General features: G+C 41.5%; 1 protein-coding gene across 1 annotated transcript in view; it reads left to right on the top strand.

Annotated features, from left to right (window-relative positions):
• The window catches only part of GPR125 (G protein-coupled receptor 125), a 208,236-nt gene that overhangs the window by 178,491 nt on the left and 17,868 nt on the right, over positions 1 to 11,877 (top strand). The window contains exon 17 of the mRNA XM_006866290.1: positions 11,405 to 11,550. Coding sequence (XP_006866352.1) covers positions 11,405 to 11,550 — 146 coding nt within the window. The remainder of the gene's footprint in view (positions 1 to 11,404; positions 11,551 to 11,877) is intronic.

Here is an 11,877-nt window from a genome sequence, read left to right as displayed (position 1 = left end):
CTTTACGGGAGTAGAAAGCCTCATCTTTCTCCCGCAGAGCGGCTGGTAGTTTCGAACCGCTGACCTTAAGGTTCACAGCCCGATTTGTAACCACTACGCTACCAGAGCTCCTTAATGAAAGCAATAGAAATTAGAAAAAGGTATAACTATAAAATAGAAAACTCTGGAAGCTTTGTGTTTGATAAAGGTGAAGAATTTAAAAGCATTCAACTTTATATTTTTAAAAAATCCTTTATTTTCAAATAAATGGTTACATATATGTAAAGCCTTCCAAAACCCACTGTCAGTGAGTTGAATCTGACTTACAGCAACCGTATATGGGGTTTCCAAGAGCAGATGGTCTTATCTTTCTTCTGAAGAGCCGCTGGTGGATTTGAACCATGGACTTTGTGGTTAGCAGCCCAATGCTTAGTCCACAGAGTCACCAGGACTCCTTATTTGTAGTTGTATTGAATACTGTTCTTGTGTATGTATCAAGGTTGACAGTGTTGAATATATGAATAAGAATTATTTGAATATTATATATTTGTATGTTGTTTTTTGTATGTACAATAGCAAGCAGTGTAGCATACTAATTGTAAGTGCCATCAAGTTAGTTGTGACTCAGAGCAGCTGTTGACATTTCCTAGATTTAGGCCCTGCGTCTGCCATGTTGGTTCTTTTGTTTGTGTGTTTGTTTTGGTCAGCTTGTTTTACCTTCTTGTGTTTCCATTTTAGTTACTTTATATTTGACATAATAATTGTGTCGATATAGGATGTGATTTAGGCCCAAAAAAATAACAGCTTAGGTAATATAGAGATAATGTCTTCATAATAATAGAAAAGTTTACTGGACTGTGAACCACCTGGTTGGCAGTTTAAACCTACCAGCTGCTCCTTGAAAACCCTACTTAGGGTTGCTGTGAGTTGAAGCTGGCTCGACGGCCCTCACCAACAAGAAGCAATGAAGGAATGGAAATTTGAGCTATAGAAATGTGTGGACTGTCAGCTTGTAGAACTGCAACTATGAGAATATCAAGTGCCTAAGGAAAATAATAGATGTTCAATACTTATATGTAAAATTATAATTTTTGTCTTGCTTGTTAAGTGCTGTCGAATTGGTTCTGACTCATAGCGACCCTGTATAGGATTTCCAGGAAGCAGCTGATGGGTTTGAACCATGGACCCTGCAGTTAGCAGCGTAGTGCTTAAACTACAGTGCCACACTGGGACTCTAAAATTATAATATACATGTATATTAAAGAAGATGCAAATAAATGGAAGGAGTTCTGGTGTGGAACTGTAAGATAAACATTGGAGTGCTAACCGCAAGGTTGGTAGTTCAAACCCACTAGCCGCTCTTCAGGAACCCTGTACAGGGTTTTTCTGAGTCAGAACCAACTCGATGGCACTTAACACAACAACAACAAATAAATGGAGAGATATACCAGGCCCACGACTTAATATCAGTAAGATGGCATTTCTTCCCAAATTAATCTATAATTCGAAGAGAATTTTCATGAAACTCAGGATGATTTAAAGCTTTATAAGAAAGCAAAGGGCTAAGAATAAAGGAGACACTTCTCAAAAGCAGAGCATGGTGGGTAGAGTCGTCATACTAGTCATTAGGCTTGTGAGGCTGTGTTAAGTTAGGCGTTGGCATTTGGTGCAGGGATGGTAAATTGAAATAAAATTGAACCTAGAAGCCGACCCCTTCATGCACAGAACCATAGTGTAACTCAGAGGCAACACACAAATAATTTCTTTTAGGTAGATCGGCACAAGATTGGTCTCTGTAGTTTGTAGGTTCAAGAGGTCCCAGATATCCACCTTTTTCAAGTGGTTGTACCAATCTATCATCTCTGACATCAACTGTTCCTCCTCCCCTCCGTATTCTACCTCATGTCTTAGGGATGTGAATTCCCTGCTACGTCTCACTTCAGAACTCATATACTGTCAAGGAAATGACTCATGTAGCTATGGAGGCTGGCAAGTCCCCAAACTGGATCAGACTTCAGTGTCAAGGATTCTCCTCACTCATGTGGTTGTTGTTACGTGTCTTCAAGTCAATTCTGACCCATAGCGACCCTGTATAGTATGGTTTCCAAGGAGCAGCTGGTGAGCTTGAACCACCGATCTTTGCAGTTGAAATGACTTTGCAGTCTAATGCATTAGCCAAAAGCCCCATAGCAAGACTCCCACTCATGTGGTAGTAGGACCTTATGAACCGAACCTGGCAAGTCAGACGCCAGGCTGTTGGCTCACAGGGCTGCGAAAGCTAGTGAATAAGGCCAGATGATAGGCTGCTGTCTCCGGTCCCAAGAACCAGAGGTCAGGATGAAGATGAGCCACCTATAGGATACAGAGTAGATTGGTCCAGGTATCTTGGACACAGACCACACCCCCAAGTGGGGGATGGGCAGGGAGTTGAGTCATTCCCTCAAGTAAGGTGACAGCCTACCTGAATCCTGCCTTATTAACATAATGGACAACTTACTCCGAAATGGGACTATAACCACAGGCATTGGGGCTAGGATTTATAGTGTTGTTGCTGTTGTTAAGTGCCGTTGAATCGATTCTGACCCATAGCAACCCTGTATAGGGCTTCCAAGGAGCGACTGGCGAGTTTTAACTGCTGACCTTGTGGTTCAAACTGACTTTAGAGTTAAGTGCTTATCTTACGCACCACACCAGGGCTCCAGGATTGACAGTACATCACAGTATAGCACTAGGGCTAGAAGGGCCATGGATTCCTGGTGTGGTGCTGTAGGATCAGCACTGGACTGTGAACCACAAGGTTAGTAGTCCATACCCACCACCTGCACCTTGGAAACCCTGTATACGGTCACCATGAGTTGGAACTGACTTGATGGCATTAACAGCAGGCCGTATTATGTGATTAATTGCACTACAGGTAACATGCCTCAGTAGTAGGGTAAGAAGAAACCACCGTTCTTTCAATGGAGCTGAAGAAAATGGTTATCCATTTGCGCAAAAACAAAATGACCTTTCCTTCAGACCAGATGTAGGTCAATTGAGTACACTGAGAATTTGCATGCTGAAAACAAAGAGGTAACATCCTTATCTGAAAGTGAAAAGGATTTCTTAAGGAAGACATAAAAATACTATAACTGCCAAAGAGGAAAATAAAACTGGACTAAGTTGAAAATAAGAACTTTGGCTTATCACGATTCCTTAAAGGAAATGAGACGTGACAGGTCAGAAACAGGAGAAAAGCCATTCATGATCCTTACAACTGACTGAAGAGAAAATGGATTGAAAATGGCAACCAAGGAGACAACCACAAGCATCTCTATAAGAAAATGGGCAAGAGACTGGCAGGCATGTTACAGAAGGGTGAACATACATGGCTAATGTATGTGTACATAGATGTTCAACATCATTGGTTGTTGATGCAAATCTGCTTTCTTGGCAACAAAGCTGATGGTGCCATGAATTGATGTAGACACGTCAAATCTTGTATGTACTGTGGGTGGGAATAGAAATCAATGTACTTGGGAAGGCAGTGTGTTTTACATTCTTCAGTTTTCATTCTCATCCCCTCCTTGGGCCCCAGCACATCCTCTCCTGGGCTCATACCCTAAAGAGTCGCTTGGCCCCTGTGTAACAGGAAATATGTGCATCTGCATATTCATGGCAGCACTACACACAAGCAAAACCCAGTTAGTTGCCCATCTCTATGACAGAGTAAACGGATACACTGCAGTACTATGCAAGAGTTCTGGGGTGGCGCTGTGGGTTAATGCACCAGACTGCAAGGTTGGTGGTTCAAGCTCACCAGAAGCTCCTTGTAAACGCTATACAGGGTCACTATGAGTCGGAACTGACTCGACAACACTTAGCAACAACAACATGCAAGAGTCAAATCAAATGATATATTGCATTAGGCAAATCTGCTGCACAAGACCTATTTAAAGTGTTGAAAAGCAAAGATACTAGTATGAAGACTAAGGTGTTCCTGACCCAATCCATGGTATTTTAAATAACCTCATATTCATTTGAGAGTTGGACAGCAAATAAGGAAGACCATAGAAAATTGAGGCATTGGAGATGTGAAGTAGCTGATGGATTTGAACTGCCAACCTTGTGGCTCACAGTCTGTGCTGGTCTATAGTGCCACACCAGAAATCCAAAATAATATATTGTTGTTATAAGTGCTGTAGAGACGTTTCCAAACTCATAGCAAACCTGTATAGAGTTTGCAAGGAGAGCTGGTGGATTTTGAACCACTAACTGGTGGTTCAAACCGATCTTGCGGTCTAGTGCATTATCCCACAGCACCAGTGCCATTGAGTTGGTTCCAACTCATAGCGACCCTATATAGATAGGGTTTCTAAGACTGAATCTTTTTGGGAGGAGCAAGTGTCATCTTTGTCCCATGGAGCAACTGTGGATTCTACTGACCTTGCAGTTAGCAGCTGAATGAATAACCCACTGAGCCACCAGTGCTCCTGACAAGATCTAGGTACAATAAAACTATGTAAAATACAGTAAACTGAGAAAAAAACCCACGCCTCTGTCATCAAGTCAGTTCTGTCTCATATCAACTCTACAGACTAGGATAGAACTGCCCCATGGGCTTTCTAAGGCTGTGATCTTTTATGAAGATGGACATTTTCCTCCTGCAATGGTGACTAGTATACTTCAACTCCTAACTTTTCCTTTTGTAACCAAAAGTTTAACCATTATATTATCCATATAAAATGCAATGCAGTGATACATAAAGGAAAGCCAGGGCTCATACAAGGTGATGGTTACATTGGGTGAGGGGGTCATATAGTGAGCTATGCTATTGTCAGGGTCAGACCTTTTATTTTGCTGGTATCTTGGATATTTATTACTAAATTTTTAATACAATTAATATGTGCCATGAACTACAGCTTTGGAACAATCCAGTATTGTACACCTTATATACTATTTTTAATGTGTGTGTATAAGAATGTAATGATCTGAGAGTGCCTGGCATTCAGTACGTGCTGAATAAACAATTACTACAGTAGTGAGGTTGGCCCAGGATTGGGCAGTGTTTCGTTCTGTTGTGTTGTGTATAAGGTCGCTATGAGTCGGTACCGACTCGATGGCACCTAACAGCAACAACAACATTATTATGGAGCTCTGGTAGCGTAGTAGTTACGAATCAAGCTGCGAACCGCAAGGTCAGCAGTTCGAAACTACCAGCTGTTGCGCGGGAGGAAGATGAGGCTTTCTGCTTCCGTTAAGATTTACAGCCTCGCTATGCGTCGAAACCAACTCCACGGCACATAACAACAACAACAATTATTACAGATGCATGTGAAAGCTGAACAGTGTGTGAATAAGGAAGACCCTAGAAGAATTGATGCTTTTGAGTTATGGTGTTGGAGGAGAATATTGAAAGTGCTATGGGCTGCCAAAGAACCAATAGATCCATTTTGGAAGAAGTTCAGCCAGAGTACTCCTTGGAGGCCAAGATGGCCAAACTTCGTCTCTCATACTTCGGACATATTGTCAGGAGGACCAGTCACTGGAGAAGGACATCATGTTTGGTAAGGTGGAGGGTCAGAGAAAAAGAGGAAGACCACCAGAGAGATGGATTGGCCAAGTGGCAGCATCAATGGGCTCAAGCGTTGCAATGATTGTGAGGTTGGCCCAGGATCGGGCAGTGTTTTGTTCTGTTGTGCATAATGTCACTATGAGTTGGTACCAACTCGATGGCACCTAACAACAACAACATTATTATGGAGTCCTTGTGTGGCGCTGGGGGTTAATGCACTGGTCTACAAGGTCAGTTCCAGTTGAAACTCATTATCCACTCCTTGGAAACTCTATATACAAGGGTCGCTATGAATGGAAACCAACTTGGTGGCACTTAATAGCAACAATTATTATTACTAGGAGCCCTGGTGGCACAGTGAGTTAGGCATTGGGCTGTTAGCCAAAAAATCAGCAATTGAAACCCACTAACTGTTCCATGGGAAAAGAGGAGGCAGTCTGCTTAAATAAAGATTATTTAAGCCTTGGAAACCTGATTGAGTTTTACTCTGCCCTGCTTATAGAGTTGCTGTATGTTGCAATCAACTTAATAGCAGTGTTGTAGAAAAAAGGAATTAAAGATAATGAGATTTTTCCATGAGCTTTCTGAAGCCCCCTCGTGTATATTGAAATCATACAGTATAGTGTATTATTAATTGCCTCAAAAACGCGTGTGATAGTTGGATAATGCATAAGGAAGACCGGTGAAGAATCAATGCCTTTGAGTTATGGTGTTGAAGAAGAATATTGAAAGCCTCATGGACTGCCAGAAGAAGAAACTAGTCTGTGTTGGAAGAAGTTGTTAATCTTAAAATGAGGCTGATGAAACCCTGTCTCATGCACTTTGGGCATGTGGTCAGGAGGGACCAGTCCCTGGCTACACTTGGTAAAGTAGGTCAGTGAAAGAGTGGAAGGCCAAACGAGATGGACTGACACCGTGGCTAGAACAGTGGACTCACACATAGGAATGATGGTGAGAGTGGTCCAGGACTGGGCAGTGTTATGTTGTGTCGTTCGCAGGCTCACTTTGAGTCAGAACTGACTTGATGGCACCTAACCACATCAGTAGAGTAAGGTGTCTGAATGGTGCAGTGGGTAAGCCCCTCAATTGCTAATCGAAAGGTTGACAGTTTGACCCCCCTCAGGAGCTCTCTGATAGAATAGATGTATGTGGCCGTCTGCTCCCATAGAGACTACAGCCTGGAAAAGAGCCTAGAACTGAGCAAGCCGTTCAGTTCTGTCGCCTGGGGTCACTGGTATGAAAAAAAGCCTTAATGGCCAAGAGCAACAACGTCAGTTGAGATTTGTCTTTTGTACCTCTCTTTGAGAGGACACCTGCTATGTGAACAGTCAGAAGCAGGTCTCCTACCCACCTCACAGTGATTGATGCAGGTCACTAAAGTCCCCAGGTATCTCCCACTCTCGTTCCTAAGTCAGGTGGCATCGTTTAATTCTCTCGGTGGCATTTACCTCTCTTTTGCCAAAGGTGCTGAAGGAGAACTGAGAAGCCAGGGTAAGAGAGAAAAAGAAAGGCTTTTGATCAAGGTGGTTCAAGATGTGCACCCACATAATTGTTATGGTTAAATCTCTGTCCCTCGATTTCTGTAGCTATTTGGTGGAGGTATTGAGCTGGATCTAATTGAAGTTACTTTGTTGCTCCAACAGTCCATGATTCAATCTCTTAACTACAGTGCCAGCTGACCTGCTCAGATGTCCTTTACATCCGTTATCTGGAGGACTGCTGCAATGGCACGTGAGATGCATTGGGAAAAATCTAAGCAGTGAATATTAAGAGCATTCTACTTGCAACGTACTGCACACACACGTTATATTAACTTTCAGATTCACCCCAGGAAGGGCTTCTTTACTTACATGTTTTATAAAGAGAGGCACTGAATTGAAGAGAACAGATAGTTTACTCCAAACCGCCAAGGCTACTAGATGGTTCAGGTGTGATTCCCCTCATCCCCCAACCACTGTGATTTATTATACTGTGGAAAGATCAAAGACTTTGGAAACCAACAGACTTAGGTTTGAATCACAGCCCTGCCACTAACTGTGTAACATCTGGTGGATGATTTAACATGTCTTAGTCTCTGTCCATCTGGGCAACCCTGGTTAATAGTACTGACTTGATGCTATCAGACGGATAAAATGCAATCACATACAGAGCTGTCCAATAGACTTTTTGGTATATAGTAGGCATTCAGTAGTGGAAACTCTTATTGTTTCAATTGCTATACATCATATATATATATATGTATATGTTTATCAAAAATATTGTGTGTGACTATCATCTACGTCAATGATTTATTCATCTTACTTTATTTTTGCACATAAGGTATGTCGCAGGTATCTTGGCAGTGAAAGGAGAACTGCTGCTAGAATGCTGAATCTTGAGTATGTGAAGTTTCTATCTAGATATAAAATTATGATAAGATATTTTAATTTGATAAATAATGTGTATTTCTCTATGAAGTAGAAGTTTTTAAGATTATTCTTTTATCTCCACATTATAGTTTAGGGCATCACTGTCTATGACCTCTAAGGTAACTTTCTCTTAACAAATAACCTGTTGCATTTGCGAGCATTTGCACGCTGTAAGAATTAGGATAGTTATTTCCAACATTTGCAGAATTTCCACATGTATTTCCATTGCATTTGGAAGCAAATGTCCTGGTAAGGAGATGTATCTTGCATATAACCTAAGTGTCATTTGGAGAATACAGGAGTAGGTAGCCACGTCTGTAAGACCACAAATCTTCTTTCCTACATTGAAGTTCTTCTCTTTTGTGTGTGTGGCTTATTTGGTCATTTGGTTATGTAGCTCTACTATCAGGAAATCGCAGACTTCTGAAAGTCCATATTTGGTAATGATAGTTTAACTAGAAAATGTCAGTATCTTTCAAGGATGAACACTTCTCGGGACATTTAATAAATGCCAAAGAAAACCCTTCAAACCCTGGAAGATAAAGTTTTCTCACTTAGATCAAAGTCAGGAATATTTTCCATCTTGTACTCCTTCCTGTTTGAAAATATTTTTAACCTGTCTTTTAGACCTACATCTTTTAAAGCCTTGTCTCATTCTTTTGACCTCTGCATCAGAGAAAACTCCCAGCAATAATATAGTCTACCATTTTGAATTGATATTATAGTTAAAAAATAAATTTTGTTTTTTAAATTTAACTAGCTTCTGGGCACCAAATTCATTTATACTGCTTTTACTTAACAGCATTTGGTATGGCTTCTCATAGCTCAAAAGGTATTTTATGCTTTTTGTTCCACTTTCTATCAATAAGCTCTGCCTTTATAGTGTCGTCTGTCTGCAAAACTAATGGGAACCAAGGAGCTAGCTACCTCCTGAAAAAGATGAGTAACTTTGGCCTTTTTTGGTTTGGCTAAACTGAACCCACCGTCTTGTCATTGCAAGAGATTGGCTATAGACAGTGACTGCCTTGGGTCATTTCATTTTTTTATAACCTTGCACAATATACTTGGACTTTGATGTTACCAAGCTTTCATTACAGATTGGTTCTCACAAAAATGAACTCTGGCAGGCAGGCAATGTTTTGATTTGTGTCACAGATTTGATAATATCCATCAATTTGATTTGCTTGACAGTAGTGAGCTGTTCATTTCTAATGAGAAATTTCTTCTAAGAAGTTTTCCGTCATAGAATTTTACTATTGTTGTTAGGTCGAGTTGGTACCGACTCATAGCGACCCTGTGCCCGGTCCTGCGCCAACCTCACAATCATTGCTGTATTTGAGCCCATTGCTGCTGCCACTGTGCCAGTCCATCTTGTTGGGGGTCTGCCTCTTTTTCTCCATCCCTCCACTTTACTAAGCATGATATCCTTTCCTTCTCCAGGGACTGGTCCCTCCTGTTAATATGTCTGAAGTATGAGAGAACAGGTCTGGCCATCCTAGCTTTCAAGGAGCATTCTGACTGTATTTCTTCCAACACTGATTGTACCAGCCCATGGTACTTTCAGCATTCTCCTCCAATACCATAACTCACTATAAAAGAAGGAATGACTGAAATGACAGCACGGATTTACATAGTTGCAGAGACTGAATTAGGTCTTGGATGCTCCAGTGCCATATGCATTTTCTTGTTTAAATTGCTTTTATGCTTCTCTTGGGCTACTCATTATCTTCACCTGAAACTCCCATCTTCAGCTAGAGTTGCTTCAAACACAGTGCATATGATAAACATGCTTCTTAGGTAGCTCCACCGTATAGAGAATGAATGTTGTCATACTTGAATACCTGTATCTTCCTGATATTTATGCCTGTTGACGCACTACCCAAACCGTCAAAGTTGCAGTTGAATGATTGACCATTCCATGGTGAGCGCACCATACTAGTGCTGCGGTTCCCACTAGAGACCGACTGTTTAGCTGACAATTGGGCCCTTAGCATGAGTTCGGTTCCAGATCTGAAGGGTGGTCGAGGGCCATAGTCTCAGGTTCCTCCAGTCTATATCTGACCAGGAGGTTAGTTCTTTTTTTTTAATGATCCCTTTCAAAACAGTTGATAGTGGTAGCTGGGCACCATCTAGTTCTTCTGGTCTCAGAATTGTGAAGACTGATGTTCACGTGTTCTATTGGTCCACTGGATTCATTGACTCTAAACATCTTCAATTCTCATTACTCTTCTTTGTTCCTTTCATGGAGAGACCAATAGTTGCTGCTTAGATAGCCACTCATAAGCTTTTAAGATCCCAGAATGATTCATCAAAATAGGGTGTAGAACATTGTCATTGTGAACTATGTTATGCCAGTTGACCATGGTGTTCCCTGAGACTGTGGTCCTGAGTCCCCAGGTCCAGCAATTTATAGCGTTGAGATGTTTGATAAGATCTAAGAAGTTTTCATCACTTTGCTGTAAGTAGAGCTTGCTTTCTTTATCCCCCATGCTTCTATTGGTCTGAATTATAACTTGGGTTCTTTAATCTAACACGTCTGTTCTGTGTACTATGGCGCCTACCCTTTGGTTATCTCCTGCCTGCTATGTGTCTCTTTAACATGGAGTATAAATGGAAATAATTCATAGCATTACAACTATGAGAAACATGCCCTTGGTTTCTTGTTGTCTGGGAGCTAATTCAGTGGTATATTAAGGGTCACCTATGGGTATAAGGGGGGAGTTCTGGTGTGGCACTGTGGGTTAATGCACCAGACTGCAAAGCCGTTTGAACTGCAAGGTTAGTGGTCCAAGCTCACCAGCTGCTCCTCGGAAACCCTATACAGGGTCGCTATGGGTCGGAACTAACTCTACGGCACTTCACAACAACAACAACAACAACAATAGGTATAAGGGGAGTCCTGGAATAACACTATGGATTAATGCACTGGACTGCAAGGTCATTTGAACCACAACATCAGCCGTTCAAGCTCCCCAGCCACTCCTTGGAAACCCTATACAGGGTTGCTATGGGTCTGAACCGACTCGACAGCACTTAACAACAACAACAACATGGGCCTAAGGGACTCCTGGAGTGGCACTGTAGGATCAGCACTGCACTTCAAACCATAGGTTGGGAGTTCAAATCTACCAGCTGCTCCTCGGAAACCTTATACAGGGTCGCTGTGAATCAGAACTAACTCGACACTTAACAACAACATGGGTACAAGTCATAGATGTATCAACCTTCTGATTCCATCTACTGGTTTGTGCATTAAAGGATAGAATCCTCTATTATACGTCTGTTTCATTAGCAGGAAAAGTAATCTAGCACTAAAGTACACCTTTAACCCTATTTTGAACCTGGTATTTGAAAGTTAATACAAGTAATTTCTAGAAGCTTTAATGGAAACTACTACACTTGCTGGTGTTCACTTCCCCCACTTTTTTCCCATTGTGTATTTATTCTTAAATCTTCTCTCTAGGTTGGAATAATTCTTCATTATTCTACTCTTGCCACAGTACTCTGGGTAGGAGTGACAGCCCGCAACATCTACAAACAAGTCACTAAAAAAGCTAAAAGGTGCCAAGATCCCGATGAACCTCCACCTCCACCAAGACCAATGCTCAGGTACCGGTAACTTTTTTTTTTTACCATATTTTACTAAATGTTAATTAGTTCGTGTGTGCTTTAGTTGAAACACAGTCATAAATTGTAACTGGAAAATCTTGAGTGAAATTTTGAAAATCCAAGAATGAACTTGGAAACTTCACTGTTTCTGGTTTTGGATACTGACTACGACTGTCTAGATGTGAGTCTGAAGTCTGATTCTTGGGCCTTCCTCATCTCATCTAACAAGTGGTGACAGCTCCTCCTCACAGAGTTGTCATGAGAGATAAATGGATTCAGATGGAAGCAGCAGTCAAGAAACCCTACGACGTATGCATTAGGCCCATC

Source organism: Chrysochloris asiatica, unplaced genomic scaffold, assembly GCF_000296735.1.
Source record: "Chrysochloris asiatica unplaced genomic scaffold, ChrAsi1.0 scaffold00089, whole genome shotgun sequence".
NCBI lineage: Eukaryota > Metazoa > Chordata > Mammalia > Afrosoricida > Chrysochloridae > Chrysochloris > Chrysochloris asiatica.
This window is presented reverse-complemented; position numbering and strand designations above follow the sequence as displayed.